Below are 17,580 nucleotides of genomic sequence, written 5' to 3' on the forward strand. Positions count from 1 at the left end.
CCTAATGGAAACTGAAATGGCGCATTGTTTCTATGAATATTTTAGAATATTTGCATGAAAATCTGTCACCAATTGGATGGAAACCTAGGTACAGACACCCACGGCATGGTCTTCTAAGGTCTTCGAAAGCCAAGTCAACAAACAGGTCACTGACCATCTTGAATCCCACCGTACCTTCTCCGCTGTGCAATCAGGTTTCCGAGCCGGTCACGGGTGCACCTCAGCCACGCTCAAGGTACTAAACGATATCATAACCACCATCGATAAAAGACAGTACTGTGCAGCCGTCTTCATCGACCTTGCCAAGGCTTTCGACTCTGTCAATCACCATATTCTTATCGGCAGACTCAGTAGCCTCGGTTTTTCGGATGACTGCCTTGCCTGGTTCACCAATTACTTTGCAGACAAAGTTCAGTGTGTCAAATCGGAGGGCATGCTGTCCGGTCCTCTGGCAGTCTAAGTGGGGGTGCCACAGGGTTCAATCCTCGGGCCGACACTTTTCTCTGTATATATCAATGATGTTGCTCTTGCTGCGGGCGATTCCCTGATCCACCTCTACGCAGACGACACCATTCTATATACTTCCGGCCCGTCCTTGGACACTGTGCTATCTAACCTCCAAACGAGCTTCAATGCCATACAACACTCCTTCCGTGGCCTCCAACTGCTCTTAAACGCTAGTAAAACCAAATGCATGCTTTTCAACCGTTCGCTGCCTGCACCCGCACGCCCGACCAGCATCACCACCCTGGATGGTTCCGACCTTGAATATGTGGACATCTATAAGTACCTAGGTGTCTGGCTAGACTGTAAACTCTCCTTCCAGACTCATATCAAACATCTCCAATCGAAAATCAAATCAAGAATCGGCTTTCTATTCCGCAACAAAGCCTCCTTCACTCACGCCGCCAAACTTACCCTAGTAAAACTGACTATCCTACCGATCCTCGACTTCGGCGATGTCATCTACAAAATTGCTTCCAACACTCTACTCAGCAAACTGGATGCAGTTTATCACAGTGACATCCGTTTTGTCACTAAAGCACCTTATACCACCCACCACTGTGACTTGTATGCTCTAGTCGGCTGGCCCTCGCTACATATTCATCGCCAGACCCACTGGCTCCAGGTCATCTACAAGTCCATGCTAGGTAAAGCTCCGCCTTATCTCAGTTCACTGGTCACGATGGCAACATCCATCCGTAGCACGCGCTCCAGCAGGTGTATCTCACTGATCATCCCTAAAGCCAACACCTCATTTGGCCGCCTTTCGTTCCAGTTCTCTGCTGCCTGTGACTGGAACGAATTGCAAAAATCGCTGAAGTTGGAGACTTTTATCTCCCTCACCAACTTCAAACATCTGCTATCTGAGCAGTTAACCGATCGCTGCAGCTGTACATAGTCTATCGGTAAATAGCCCACCCATTTTTACCTACCTCATCCCCATACTGTTTTTATTTATTTACTTTTCTGCTCTTTTGCACACCAATATCTCTACCTGTACATGACCATCTGATCATTTATCACTCCAGTGTTATTAATCTGCAAAATTGTAATTATTCGCCTACCTCCTCATGCCTTTTGCACACAATGTATATAGACTCCCCTTTTTTTCTACTGTGTTATTGACTTGTTAATTGTTTACTCCATGTGTAACTCTGTGTTGTCTGTTCACACTGCTATGCTTTATCTTGGCCAGGTCGCAGTTGCAAATGAGAATTTGTTCTCAACTAGCCTACCTGGTTAAATAAAGGTGAAATAAATAAAAATGTTTGCAGGGATCTGGACAGGGAGAATACATGTTACAGTAGGCCAGTAAGGCAGGCTATGGTTGTACAGATGTTCGCTAGTCCAGTGTCTCTTTGATGATGCCTGCACATCATGGTTCACCAGCAGCCCCAAACATCTAAACAATAAGCTAGCAGCCAAACAAGCCTGTAAGAATTGTACTTAAACTCCCCCCTCATACTAATCTGAAGGTTGATCATTTTTCGTCTCTATCTATTTCATTGTATATGTATTTATGTCAAATTAGGGACCATAATGAAAACAAGTCCTCGGCTTATTGTGCAATCCCTCTCACTTTCAAAAATATTTGTGTATATACAGTTGAAGTCGGAAGTTCACATACACTTGCGTTGGAGTCATTAAAACTTGTTTTTCAAAGTTGTGGCAAAATGGGCAGAACTGAAAAAGCGTGTGTACAAACCTGACTCAGTTACACCAGCTTTGTCAGGAGGAATGGACCAAAATTCACCCGAACTTATTGTGGGAAGCTTGTGGAAGGCTACTTTTTACATTCATCTCTAGGAGACAGAACGCGTCTCCTTCCTGAGCGGTATGACAGCTGCGTGCTCCCACGGTGTTTATACTTGTGTACTATTGTTTGTTCAGATGAACGTGGTACCTTCAGGCGTTTGGAAATTGCTCCCAAGGATGAACCAGACTTGTGGAGGTCTACAATTTGTTTTCTGAGGTCTTGGCTGATTTCTTTTTAAATTTCCCATGATGTCAAGCAAAGAGGCACTGAGTTTGAAGGTAGGCCTTGAAATACATTAAAAGGTACACCTGAAATTGACTCAAATTATGTAAATTAGCCTATCAGAAGTAAACTTCTGACCCACTGGAATTGTGATACAGTGAATTCTAAGTGAAATAATCTGTCTGTAAACAATTGTTGGAAAAATGACCTGTGTCATGCACAAAGTAGATGTCCTTTACCGACTTGCCAGAAATGTGTGGAGTGGTGGAAAAAAGACCTAAGTGTATGTAAACTTCCGACTTCAACTGTATTTATTTAATTATAGATATGGCATAAAAATGTTGAAAATCTGATTTCCCTTTAGCAGATCATTGTCTGCAGCTATCTCTGATCGTGGTGTAATGAATCAAGCAGGGAGAGTGAGCTCGTCTATGGTGGTCGGCGAACCCTCAACCTTCTGGCTCGTAGACCTACGTGGCATTGATTGTGCCACAAAAGCTTAAGTGGCAAAGTCGATATCCAGGTTTATAAACACACGGTCACTACAGTTATTGTTATCTTTGGTTGTACACATTATTTTGAGTTAATTCTATGAGGGGGGAGGGTGTTCAATTTATTTTACAGTACAATGAGAGGGTCTTAATTTAAGGTTAGGGATTAAGGTTAGCAATGTGGTTAGGGTTAGGTTTAAAATCAGATTTTATGACTTTGTGACTGTGCCAGTTAGTGACCACTCTGCAGAGCTGCCTCCAGGGCAAGATTCATGACAATAAATGCCAACCTGGAACGATAACATGCCTTTGACTCTACAGTCTGGATAATAGTAGTATGAAATGCCAATGACTAACTGGATAATCTTCAATTCTGGGTATATGTTAGCCTTTTAGCATGAAGCATGATGACACAGCACATACATCCACACGAGTCATTGCAGAAAGAGAAGTACTGTATTATTCCACTTGACATTGGCTAAGTTAGACTGTAATGAATAAGATGTTGAGTAACAGGTCTATTTGTCCTGGTTCTGTGGTGGAGGAACGTTCTGGAGTTGGCATTACCCTCTGGTGGTCAAGATGGACATAGCATTGCTTTAATAATCACTACTGGAAATGATTGTGTTATTTCCTTTTCCTAAATATGATCAATCCCTCTCTTTCTCCTCACAGTTTATCTACGACGGGGAGGTTACGTGGTATGTAAAAATGTCTCTTGATATTCAGTTGGTTGATAATCAGTTGATAAGTGTATTTTGAATAGATTCTCCTGTGCTCGTGTCAACTGTATGTGTGATGTGTGCTGGGGGTGGATTCATTGTATTCTATATTGGATTCAAGGTGGGAGTCTCTAGTCCTGAACGTGATGTACCTCTTCTACATTCTAATCATGAAGTGAGTATGAGCATCATCTGGCACTCACATCATCACACACCACGAACACACACACTTCCCATCTGGACCAAGAGCTATTCAGTCATTTAAGATACTGTACATTCAGAGGCGAGTGTATTACACTGTTTACTCACAGGACAGTCTGCCTTCTTCTGTAAACTCTTGTATACTTTCTACTCAATTCTCATGGTCTCTTTTCTGAATGTTCATCACTTGTGTGTGTAGGTTTAACGGCAGAGCGAGGCGCTACTTTGACCGAAGGAAGAAGAGCTCCGTGAGTCTGGCCAACGGTCTGACGGGCAGCACTGACCTGGAGGACAACGTTACCTGTGACGCCACCGCCGTCCTGCTCAAGAAAGGTACCTACCCTGGTGGCACACAGATATGACATCACGTTATCAGGCTTCTGTGGGGCGACACTTTATTTGGATAGTACATCTACAGACTATCACTAACTGTTCAACTAACTATCTACTAACCTTAACCCTTTACCATAACTCTTATTCGAAACCTAACCATCACCTTAACCCTTTACCCTAACTCTTATTCGAAACCTAACCATCACCTTAACCCTTTACCCTAACTCTTATTCGAAACCTAACCATCACCTTAACCCTTTACCCTAACTCTTATTCTACACCTAACCATCACCTTAACCCTTTACCCTAACTCTTATTCTAAACCTAACCTAACCATCACCTTAACCCTTTACCCTAACTCTTATTCTAAACCTAACCATAACCTTAACCCTTTACCCTAACTCTTATTCGAAACCTAACCATCACCTTAACCCTTTACCCTAACTCTTATTCTAAACCGAACCATAACCTTAACCCTTTACCCTAACTCTTATTCGAAACCTAACCATCACCTTAACCCTTTACCCTAACTCTTATTCTAAACCTAACCTAACCTAACCTAACCTAACCTAACCTAACCATCACCTTAACCCTTTACCCTAACTCTTATTCTAAACCTAAACATCACCTTAACCCTTTACCCTAACTCTTATTCTAAACCTAAACCTAAACATCACCTTAACCCTTTACCCTAACTCTTATTCTAAACCTAAACATCACCTTAACCCTTTACCCTAACTCTTATTCTAAACCTAACCATAACCATAACCCTTTAACCCTAACTCTTATTCGAAACCTAACCATCACCTTAACCCTTTACCCTAACTCTTATTCTAAACCTAACCATAACCTTAACCCTTTACCCTAACTCTTATTCGAAACCTAACCATCACCTTAACCCTTTACCCTAACTCTTATTCTAAACCTAAACCTAAACGTAACCATCACCTTAACCCTTTACCCTAACTCTTATTCGAAACCTAACCATAACCCTTTACCCTGACTCTTATTCTACACCTAACCTTAACCCTTTACCCTAACTCTTATTCTAATCCTAACCTTAACCTTAACCCTTTATCCTAACTCTTATTCTACACCTAACCATCACCTTAACTCTTTACCCTAACTCTTATTCTAAACCTAACCTAAACATCACCTTAACCCTTTACCCTAACTCTTATTCTAAACATAACCATCACCTTAACCCTTTACCCTAACTCTTATTCTAAACCTAACCATAACCTTAACCCTTTACCCTAACTCTTATTCTAAACCTAACCATAACCTTAACCCTTTACCCTAACTCTTATTCTAAACCTAACCATAACCCTTTACCCTAACTCTTATTCTAAACCTAACCATAACCTTAACCCTTTACCCTAACTCTTATTCTAAACCTAACCTAACCACAACCTTAACCCTTTACCCTAACTCTTATTCTAAACCTAACCATCACCTTAACCCTTTACCCTAACTCTTATTCTAAACCTAACCATAACCTTAACCCTTTACCCTAACTCTTATTCTAAACCTAACCATCACCTTAACCCTTTACCCTAACTCTTATTCTAAACCTAACCATAACCTTAACCCTTTACCCTAACTCTTATTCTAAACCTAACCATCACCTTAACCCTTTACCCTAACTCTTGTTCTAAACCTAACCATATCCCTTTACCCTAACTCTTATTCTAAACCTAACCATAACCCTTTACCCTAACTCTTATTCTAAACCTAACCATCACCTTAACCCTTTACCCTAACTCTTATTTTAAACCTAACCATAACCTTAACCCTTTACCCTAACTCTTATTCTAAACCTAACCATCACCTTAACCCTTTACCCTAACTCTTATTCTAAACCTAACCATAACCTTAACCCTTTACCCTAACTCTTATTCGAAACCTAACCATCACCTTAACCCTTTACCCTAACTCTTATTCTAAACCTAAACCTAAACCTAACCATCACCTTAACCCTTTACCCTAACTCTTATTCGAAACCTAACCATAACCCTTTACCCTGACTCTTATTCTACACCTAACCTTAACCCTTTACCCTAACTCTTATTCTAATCCTAACCTTAACCTTAACCCTTTATCCTAACTCTTATTCTACACCTAACCATCACCTTAACTCTTTACCCTAACTCTTATTCTAAACCTAACCATCACCTTAACCCTTTACCCTAACTCTTATTCTAAACCTAACCATAACCTTAACCCTTTACCCTAACTCTTATTCTAAACCTAACCATCACCTTAACCCTTTACCCTAACTCTTATTCTAAACCTAACCATAACCTTAACCCTTTACCCTAACTCTTATTCTAAACCTAACCATCACCTTAACCCTTTACCCTAACTCTTGTTCTAAACCTAACCATATCCCTTTACCCTAACTCTTATTCTAAACCTAACCATAACCCTTTACCCTAACTCTTATTCTAAACCTAACCATCACCTTAACCCTTTACCCTAACTCTTATTTTAAACCTAACCATAACCTTAACCCTTTACCCTAACTCTTATTCTAAACCTAACCATCACCTTAACCCTTTACCCTAACTCTTATTCTAAACCTAACCATAACCTTAACCCTAACTCTTATTCTAAACCTAACCATCACCTTAACCCTTTACCCTAACTCTTATTTTAAACCTAACCATAACCTTAACCCTTTACCCTAACTCTTATTCTAAACCTAGCCATAACCTTAACCCTTTACCCTAACTCTTATTTTAAACCTAACCATAACCTTAACCCTTTACCCTAACTCTTATTTTAAACCTAACCATAACCTTAACCCTTTACCCTAACTCTTATTTTAAACCTAGCCATAACCTTAACCCTTTACCCTAACTCTTATTTTAAACCTAGCCATAACCTTAACCCTTTACCCTAACTCTTATTTTAAACCTAACCATAACCTTAACCATTTACCCTAACTCTTATTCTAAACCTAGCCATAACCTTAACCCTTTACCCTAACTCTTATTCTAAACCTAGCCATAATCTTAACCCTTTACCCTAACTCTTATTCTAAAGCTAACCATAACCTTAGCAAGCAGTTGCTTATCAACAGATAGTTTGTTGATGGTGTGAGTATCTGAACTATCCAAATAAACTGTGACCTTCTGTGGTGCAATACAGAGAAATACAGTTTACCTTGAATTTATTTTGGTAGTTGTGGTGGTTCCACTGAAAAATGAACTATTGTAGTATCTCAGTTTCAGTTGCTTCAGGGTTTTGGCCAGGCCCTTTATCTACTTCCCCAGAGTCAGATGAATTCATGGATACCATTTTTCTGTCTCTGCGTCCAGTTTGAAGGAAGTTGCTAACTAGTGTTTGCTCATTGCGCTAAAGCTAGGTAGCATTGGTTCCTGAAACTACCTCCAACATCCTTCATACTGGACACAGTTCATCTGACTCTGGGGAAGTCGATAAAGTGAATCATTGCCAAAATCCTGAAGAATCCCTTTAACTCAGTGGAAGGTACACATGTGTCTGTATGAGTTTCTTGTGTCACCAGTCTGTTAGTGATAACAGTAGCCATTTTGTGTCTGTCCCCATAGCTAACTTCCAGTGTAAACCCAGTGTGCTGATGGTGGATGAGCTACTGTCAGCCTACCCCCACCAGCTGTCCTTCTCTGAGGCTGGCATGAGGATCATGATCACCAGTCACTTCTCCCCCAGGACACGATTAGCCATGGCTTCACGCATGGTCATCAATGAGGTAGGAGTAGGGTAATATATATATATATATATATATATATATATATACACACACACACACACACACACACACACACACACACACACACACACACACACACACACACACACACACACACACACACACACACACACACACACACATACACTATCTCTCTCTCTCATTGACTCAGTATTGTGTGTGTGTGTGCAGAGACAGAGGGTGATCAACACCAGTGAGACCAGGGTCAACCAACACATCACCAACGGAGACTCAGACTCTGCAGCCGCCAGGGCTCCGGAGAGGCGGAGTCTGGAGAACGGCAGGATGGGCGGGGCCGAGACAGGGCTGAACGGGAGATGCGTAGGTCAGGGGGATCTGGAGTCGGGGAATGAGACGGAAAACGAGAACGAGGATAATGAGAATAATGAGAATGATGGAGGAGTAGAGGAAGAGGATGAGAACGAAGGACCTCTGGTCCCTCACAGACCACCAGGTGTGTGAACATGTTATATGTCTATTTTCTTTATTCTATGTTTTACATATTTCAATTCACTGACGCTAATTTTCTCTCTTCCAATCCCCTTCTCTTTCTGTCTCTCTCTCTCTCTCTGTTTCTGTCTCGTTCTCTCTCTCTCCCAATTCAATTATAAAAAAATATTTTAAAAATGATCTCTCTGTCCCTTTCTCTCTCTCTCTCTCTCTCTCTCTCTCTCTCTGTCTCTCTGTCTCTCTCTCTCTCTCTCTCTCTCTCTCTCTCTCTCTCTCTCTCCCCCTCTCTCTCTGTCTCTCTCTCTCTCCCTTTCTCTCTCTGTCCCCCTCCCTCCCTCTCCTCCAGCGGGTGTGTGTAACAAGATGAAGTGGCTGCTGTGCTGGCCTCTGTGCCTGCTCCTCTTCTTCACCATCCCGAACTGTGCCAAGCCACGCTGGGAGAGATGGTTCATGGTCTCCTTCGTCACCTCCACCATGTGGATCGCTGGCTTCTCCTACATTATGGTCTGGATGGTGAGTTCTTATTTGACCTTCATTTACAGTGCCTTGCGAAAGTATTCGGCCCCCTTGAACTTTGCGACCTTTTGCCACATTTCAGGCTTCAAACATAAAGATATAAAACTGTATTTTTTGTGAATAATCAACAACAAGTGGGACACAATCATGAAGTGGAACGACATTTATTGGATATTTCAAACTTTTTTAACAAATCAAAAACTGAAAAATTGGGCGTGCAAAATTATTCAGCCCCTTTACTTTCAGTGCAGCAAACTCTCTCCAGAAGTTCAGTGAGGATCTCTGAATGATCCAATGTTGACCTAAATGACTAATGATGATAAATACAATCCACCTGTGTGTAATCAAGTCTCCGTATAAATGCACCTGCACTGTGATAGTCTCAGAGGTCCGTTAAAAGCGCAGAGAGCATCATGAAGAACAAGGAACACGGACCAGGCAGTTCCGAGATACTGTTGTGAAGAAGTTTAAAGCCGGATTTGGATACAAAAAGATTTCCCGAGCTTTAAACATCCCAAGGAGCACTGTGCAAGCGATAATATTTAAATGGAAGGAGTATCAGACCACTGCAAATCTACCAATACCTGGCCGTCCCTCTAAACTTTCAGCTCATACAAGGAGAAGACTGATCAGAGATGCAGCCAAGAGGCCCATGATCACTCTGGATGAACTGCAGAGATCTACAGCTGAGGTGGGAGACTCTGTCCATAGGACAACAATCAGTCGTAGATTGCACAAATCTGGCCTTTATGGAAGAGTGGCAAGAAGAAAGCCATTTCTTAAAGATATCCATAAAAGGTGTCGTTTAAAGTTTGCCACAAGCCACCTGGGAGACACACCAAACATGTGGAAGAAGGTGCTCTGGTCAGATGAAACCAAAATTGAACTTTTTGGCAACAATGCAAAACGTTATGTTTGGCGTAAAAGCAACACAGCGCATCACCCTGAACACACCATCCCCACTGTCAAACATGGTGGTGGCAGCATCATGGTTTGGGCCTGCTTTTCTTCAGCAGGGACAGGGAAGATGGTTAAAATTGATGGGAAGATGGATGGAGCCAAATACAGGACCATTCTGGAAGAAAACATGATGGAGTCTGCAAAAGACCTGAGACTGGGACGGAGATTTGTCTTCCAACAAGACAATGATCCAAAACATAAAGCAAAATCTACAATGGAATGGTTCAAAAATAAACATATCCAGGTGTTAGAATGGCCAAGTCAGTCCAGACCTGAATCCAATCGAGAATCTGTGGAAAGAACTGAAAACTGCTGTTCACAAATGCTCTCCATCCAACCTCACTGAGCTCGAGCTGTTTTGCAAGGAGGAATGGGAAACAATTTCAGTCTCTCGATGTGCAAAACTGATAGAGACATACCCCAAGCGACTTACAGCTGTAATCGCAGCAAAAGGTAGCGCTACAAAGTATTAACTTAAGGGGGCTGAATAAGTTTTTGATTTGTTAAAAAAGTTTGAAATATCCAATAAATGTCGTTCCACTTCATGATTGTGTCCCACTTGTTGTTGATTCTTCACAAAAAAATACAGTTTTATATCTTTATGTTTGAAGCCTGAAATGTGGCAAAAGGTCGCAAAGTTCAAGGGGGCCGAATACTTTCGCAAGGCACTGTACTAAATGTCATATTAGCCTTGGCTCCAGCTGTCCTCTCAAACGGGAATATAGTGTTGAGGTCTGGTAATTGTCTTGCAGAAAAATGCTAATGGTACGACTGCCATGTTGTCATTGACTATAGGTGACTGTGATTGGGTACACGCTTGGCATCCCTGATGTCATCATGGGCATCACGTTCCTGGCGGCGGGGACTAGTGTTCCAGACTGCATGGCCAGCCTCATCGTGGCACGCCAAGGTAGCGAGAGAGACACACAGAGACCACTCCATCAGAACCAACTCCACAACACTTGTCTTTTATGAGGTTACACAGAGCTGTTGAACTGCGGTACCGCACACACGAAGTACGGTGTTATAATCCAATGTATTACGATAGATTTTTCTCTTCTGTCTAGGTCTGGGAGACATGGCCATCTCTAACTCCATTGGCAGCAATGTGTTTGATATTCTGGTGGGCCTTGGCCTGCCCTGGCTTTTACAGACCCTCTGCATTGACTATGGATCAACTGTGAGTATTCCTGCTATTACCCATGTTATTTATTTGAACTATTTCCCAACATTGTAGACAGGCTTAGAGCTGATCATGTGTTTCTGGGTCCTCTTCAGATCTCTCTGAACAGTAGAGGATTGATCTTCTCTGTTGCGCTGCTCTTGGCCTCCGTGTTCCTCACAGTGAGTACAGGCTGTTCTCGGATCAGCCTAAACCCAATACTAGCTTCAACTTTATTTTAAAACAACTGTCTATAAACTAGTGTGTTGTGCTAATGTTTTCACCTGTGACCTGCCTAGAATACCTCCAACAACCTATCACTCTCTATGGTCTATCTATGAAACACACAGTAGAGTACTATGTTAACTCCAAATCAAATCTAATCTCTCCTTTCCCTCCTCCTCTCTTCCTCTGTCCTCAGGTGCTGGGCGTCCACTTAAACAAATGGACTCTGGACCGTCGACTGGGTCTGACCTGTCTCCTCATGTACGCAGTCTTCGTCTGTTTCTCCGTCCTCATCGAGTTCAACGTCTTCATCTTCGTCAACCTGCCCATGTGCCGCGAGATCCTCTGATCCTTGTACTCTTCCTCCTCCTCTTCCTCCTGCTTTTCGCTCCTGGAGGATGTCTTTGCCACAGGTCTATGCTCCCTGTCTGCTCGCCCCACCCTCGAGTGGATTTTTATCTTGAAATAATAGTTGTTTAATTTATCTTTGGTGCAATACAAGCAAATGATGAACGGAGATTTTGTGTTCGTCTGGTTTTGGCTGGAGAAGAGAAGACGTAAGAGAAAGTCCCATTGGAAAATGATGAGGTCAAAGGTCAACCGAACAGGAAGTAGTAGTGACTGCTCCCTGTCAGCTTTCTGTTGCCAGGTAAACTGAAGACATTGGTTTGGATAAACTAAACTGTATTATCATCGACGTCGATGTATAAGCTGCTAACTGACTGAGAGAAAATGATTGGCTAACGGCAAATGATAGCCAATAGGATTGTGTTATTTTCTTACTCTTTGTACATGTTTGGATTTAAATATTATACATATTGTTTAAGGTGTTTTAAGTTAAGATGGATGTGCGACAGGTTTCCATGTGTGCTGGCTGTAAATATTTGAGGAGAATATTGACATGGAGAAGTTTATTGACATATTGCTCTCACTTAGACTGGTCCGGTTATTCAACCGTTCAGTGAAGCGGCAAGAATCAAAGAAGAGGAGGAGGACATTTTTGTTTAAGCTGAGTGCACTGCAGTGACTTGACCAAACAGTGATGCTCTCATGCCAGCCATTTCTTCTCGCAAAGTGTAAGACAGCATGACATGCTAATCGCGAGTCTATTCCTTTAGCTTTGTGCTGTCAGGGAGAGTTCATATTAATCTATTCTATTTGCAGTAAGAAATATTTATGTACAGTACAGTTTTTGTTGTTGTTATTTTCTCTCCAAATATATCCAAATATATGTGGGATATAGAGTATCAGTCAAAAGTTTCCACACAGCTGCTCGTTCCAGGGTTTTTCTTAATTTTGACTGTTTTATACATTGTAGAATAAAAGTGAAGACATCATAACTATGAAAAAGCACATATGGAATCATTTTGTAACCAAAAAAAGTGTTAAACAAATCAAAATATCTTTTATATTTGAGATACTTCAAATAGCTACCCTTTGCCTTAATGACAGCTTTGCACAGTCTTGGCATTCTCTCAACCAGCTTCATGAAGTAGTCAACTGGAATGCATTACAGTTAACAGGTGTGCCTTGTTAAAAGTTAATTTGTGGAATTTCTTTCCTTCCTAATGTGTTTGAGCCAATCAATTGTGTTGTGACAAGGTAGGAGTGGTATACAGAAGATAGCCTTATTTGGTAAAAGACCAAGTCCATATTATGGCAAGAACAGCTCAAATAAGCAAAGAGAAACAACAGTCCATCATGACTTTAAGACAAAGGTCAGTCAATCCGGAAAATTTCTAGAACTTTGAAAGTTTCTTCAAGTAAAGTCGCAAAAACTGTCAAGCGCTATGATGAAACTGGCTCTCAAGAGGACCGCAACAGGAAAGGAAGACCCAGAGTTTCCTCTGCTGCAGAGGATAAGTTCATTAGAGTTACCAGCCTCAGAAATTGCAGCCCAAATAAATGCTTCACAGAGCTCAAGTAACAGACACGTGTCAACATAAACTGTTCAAAGACTGCATGAATCAGGCCTTCATGGTCAAATTGCTGCAAAGAAACAACTACTTAAGGACATCAACAAGAAGAAGAGACTTGCTTGGGCCAACAATCACAAGCAATGGACATCAGACCGGTGGAAATCTGTCATTTGGTCTGATGAGTCCAAATTTGAGATTTTTGGTTCCAACTGCCGTGTCTTTGTGAGACGCAGAATAGGTGAACGGATGATTTCTGCATGTGTGGTTCCCACCGTGAAGCATGGAGGAGGAGGTGAGGGGGTGCTTTGCTGGTGACACTGTCTGTGATTTATTTAGAATTCAAGGCACACTTAACCAGCATTGCTACCACAACATTCTGCAGCGATACGTCATCCCATCTGGTTTACACTTGGTGGGACTATAATTTGTTTTTCAACAGGACAATGACCGAAAACCCACCTTCAGGCTGTGTAAGGGCTATTTGACCAAGAAGGAGTGTGATGGAGTGCTGCATCAGATGACCTGGACTCCACAATCACCCGACCTCAATCCAATTGAAATGGTTTGGGATGAGTTGGCCCGCAGAGTGAAGGAAAAGCAGCCAACAAGTGCTCAGCATATGTGGGTACTCCTTCAAGACTGTTGGAAAAGCATTCCTCATGGAGCTGGTTGAGAGAATACCAAGCTGGTGCAAAGCCGTCATCAAGGCAAAGGGTGGCTACTTTGAAGAATCAAAAATATATTTTGATTTGTTTATCACTTTTTTGGTTGCCACATGATTCCATATGTGTTATCTGATAGTTTTGATATCTTCACTATTATTCTACAGTGTAGAAAATAGTGAAAATCAAGAAACACCCTTGATTGAGTAGGTTGTGTCCAAACTTTTGACTGGTACTGTATATTTTTCCTAATTTATCCCAAAATGATTGTAAATAAGGCATATCCCTGGAGTTGAAATCCAGCACCGTCACTTTATTGAACAGAGATACACTATATAATATGTTTCTGTTGTACAGCATCTAGTTGTATGTAACTGTAACTACTGCACTTTAGGACCCTTTTAGGCTATAGAATCTTGTACAATAGCAGAATACCTTCTACGCAGTAGTAGAATATGTTCTACCCAGTTCGAGTACAACAAGGAAAAGACGTATTTTTTTAGAATAGTAGGTGATGTAAGAAAGTACACTGTCGAGCTAAAGCTGGATTGAAGTGTGTGTGTGTATGTGTGTTTGTGTTGTCTGTGTGTGTGTGTCTGCACCACGCATGCGTGCAAGTATGTTTTTGTGTGTGTTTGTGGGTGGGGGTGGGGGAGGAATATGGAAATCTTGTTCATGAGCAGACATAATCATGATTTATTTATTTATGGATTGATTTATTCACGGATCATGTCTGCTCTATCGGTATCAGAAAATCATGTGGATCCAGTTGTAAATGGAATGCTTTATGTTCTTCTTTCTATGTTATTGAGATTCTGTGTACCAATTATATCATCAAAATACTGGAAACCTGACTGTTGTTTATATTTAAGAATTATAGAACTTTATCATTTATAAGTTTTGTATAGTTCTTATTTCAAATATAGTATATATTGCAGCATTTGAATATTGTAAAAATGAACAGTTTGGCAGATGCAGGACATGGCACATTAACTAGACTGGTTTAGCCACCAGAGGGCATTCAAGTAAGTTTCATTTGGGAGTCATTGAATTAGATTTGATATCTCTTAGGAATAACCGGTGTCAATTTCTACAGTTTCTAGCAAGCAAACCTTTTGCACTCGCACAACACATGTATTCTCAAAACAGTGCTTCTTAAACTCTTGTAATATCCCAGGCCCCGTATTCACAGAGTCTCAGAGTAGAAGTGCTAATCTAGGATCAGGTCCCAGGCTGTCCAAGTAATCCTATTCATTATGAGCTAACAGACCCACCTGATCCTAGATCAGCACCCGTACTCTGAAACATTTTGTGAGTACAGGTTCAGGTATTCAGTTAAGGCCTCAAACCAACAACAATTGTGGATGTGTTAATGTATTTGAGCCAAAACAGTAACATATATTGTCAACAACAGTATTGTCACTTTGTATCAGTGCTTTGTATCCACAGCATGTGTTCAAACCAAAAGTGGAGATGTGCTAATGCGGACTATGGCTTACTTTAATGAGGATTGCCATGGTTACCAGATTAAAGGACCAGTCCGCTATCTTTTTGATGCTTTGTAGCCACATGAATGGTCCTCAGACTCAGTGTGTTGTGTAAGTATTTGTACATTTTCAATTAGGGGCAGTAACACAATAAGATTATTGATTTTGCCACATAGAAAACAGTTTGGGCACTTTTAAGTGAATGGAAGAGGAATTTTCTGTTGGTCTGCATGTCTCTTCATAATAAGTCTGGATTATTTCCATGTGTACATTTGAATTAAGGTATTTCGTGATCAAAAGGCACTGTTTTGATTCTGTTATTATACTGGTCATATCAAAAGGGAATATAGGCTATTATAAACAATGTTTAAATAACTTATGACGAGCATATTTATTTTACAAAAAAATACAGTATTTAGAATGTAGGCCTACTTCCCTAATTGGTTTCAACAAGAACCAATGTCATTTTACAGTCATGTCTTTGGAATTGTTTGTAAATCCTCATTTTCTTTCCTGAGGGCCTCTGGTTAATGTCGCCTCTCGTAGTACTCTGTGTTTAGGAGGGATTCAGTCATATTTTGCTCCCAGGGGCCTTCTTGCAATAAACAGATTTACATACAGTATAATAGTTTCTAGATTGTTATTATTGTGATTATGTATTTGTTATTTAAGCTTTATTTATCCAGGAAAGACCCATTGAGGTCAGAAGACCTCTTTTACACCTGACAAGTGTCCATTGGAAAGTCAGCAGGATGAGAAGACCAAAGGAAGGAATTCACGTGGACAAAGGTTGAATAAGGTTTATGGACATAGGGTAGCTGAGTTATAAATTGTAGTGATTGTCATGTATTTGGCACAGTAGGCTACTTTTGATTGAAAGTCTTTGGGGGTGTTTGTTTTAGCATCTTACACCAATGTCCTGCAGATGTTCTAATCTCCCACTATATTGACAAATGAATCAATCTAAACAACTGTGGAATAAGTGTATGTTTATAGGCCTACAGTACATGAAGAATAAAAAGTCGGTCTGTGAAATAGTCGTCCAACATCCCCATCAGCGCATGAAGACGTTCCAGAACTGGTCATGTGATCTAGAGGTTAGCACTCGCTCGAGTCTTGCACTCGCGCTGCAGTGTTTTTACCGGGAGAGGGTTGAGCCTGAGCGATGTGAACTGTACTGGAGTTCAGTGCAATGGAGACGTTTTGCTAAGAATGAAACTTCAAAAGAATGAAACTATACAATACGATGCAAAACTATATGAAACAAAAGTCAAACTTGATGAGTTCGCGTTGCACCAGGCATAGACCACTTGAAATTGTGTGGCTTCTGCCACAAGGAGACTGGACTTTGTCTTTAGGTAAGCACTTTACGCCGTCTTTATCCGTAAGTGTTTACAAATATTGGTTGCTTACTAATGCAGTTTTAACAATATTGTCGTTATGGCCAATTGAGGTATGAACTGTAAACGTATGATTACTTATTATTTTGATATTGTCATGAATACAGATTTTAGTTTACTTAAAAATATATAGTTTATCGGCGACTTGATCTTTCTGGTTGAATAAATGCTAACAAAATAATGCACGTTAAAGGTGCAATCAGCTGCTGCTACATCCAATTTTGGACTTCAATTACTGATATGTACCCATTGATACTTGAAGAATTTACCTTGTAAATGCCTCATGAGCTGTCATACCACATCAGAACCCCAAATATACGCTTGTTTTACGCCAATGTTTGTAAACAAAGTACAAGTAAACAAAAACGATACAGCCTAAAAACATGGTTAAAACATGAACATGAATGGTCAGTCCTTGCATCCATAGCTAAGTCTATACATTTGAGAGTGATTGCATTTCTCCAGCACCATCCCTCAGCTTTTTAACAAAACAGGGGCATGGATCTCCTTTGTTATTATTTCGACTTCTGATTGCCGCTTTAAATAGTGTTAAAATGACGAGGGTGTAACTCATAGCTGACAAAGGAATGTCCACATAGACATAACCTTTCCACTCAGTGATACGCAAGTCTGGATATGAGTCTCTATGAGGGGCCTGTATGTAGTATCAAGTCAGACTTACTTGGAAAGTCCAAAGTGAAGGTTAATTCAGATTAATTCATTTGTTCACATCAAGCAGCAACACATCTCTTATTCTAATGCTTTTCCAGTCTAAGAGGAATAACACTTGCACCAATTTCTCCAGGCACAGAT

General features: G+C 40.8%; 2 protein-coding genes across 3 annotated transcripts in view; both read left to right on the forward strand.

The window, feature by feature from the left end:
- LOC109904714 (sodium/potassium/calcium exchanger 3) overlaps nt 1–15,990 on the forward strand; it is an 80,065-nt gene extending 64,075 nt beyond the window's left edge. The window contains exons 8-17 of the mRNA XM_031831426.1: nt 3,649–3,674; nt 3,817–3,870; nt 4,096–4,229; nt 7,805–7,965; nt 8,158–8,440; nt 8,783–8,949; nt 10,708–10,822; nt 10,980–11,092; nt 11,191–11,256; nt 11,496–15,990. Of these exons, the coding sequence (XP_031687286.1) occupies nt 3,649–3,674; nt 3,817–3,870; nt 4,096–4,229; nt 7,805–7,965; nt 8,158–8,440; nt 8,783–8,949; nt 10,708–10,822; nt 10,980–11,092; nt 11,191–11,256; nt 11,496–11,648 (1,272 nt within the window). The 3' untranslated portion in view covers nt 11,649–15,990. The remainder of the gene's footprint in view (nt 1–3,648; nt 3,675–3,816; nt 3,871–4,095; nt 4,230–7,804; nt 7,966–8,157; nt 8,441–8,782; nt 8,950–10,707; nt 10,823–10,979; nt 11,093–11,190; nt 11,257–11,495) is intronic.
- A 525-nt stretch (nt 15,991–16,515) lies between these two features.
- Nucleotides 16,516–17,580, forward strand: part of LOC109903097 (ras and Rab interactor 2) — a 48,480-nt gene continuing 47,415 nt past the window's right edge. For both annotated transcript variants that reach the window (XM_031831440.1, XM_031831447.1), the window contains exon 1: nt 16,516–16,725. The gene's annotated coding sequence lies outside the window, so the exon portion shown is untranslated. The remainder of the gene's footprint in view (nt 16,726–17,580) is intronic.

This window comes from Oncorhynchus kisutch, linkage group LG1, assembly GCF_002021735.2.
Source record: "Oncorhynchus kisutch isolate 150728-3 linkage group LG1, Okis_V2, whole genome shotgun sequence".
In the NCBI taxonomy this organism is placed as follows: Eukaryota; Metazoa; Chordata; class Actinopteri; order Salmoniformes; family Salmonidae; genus Oncorhynchus; species Oncorhynchus kisutch.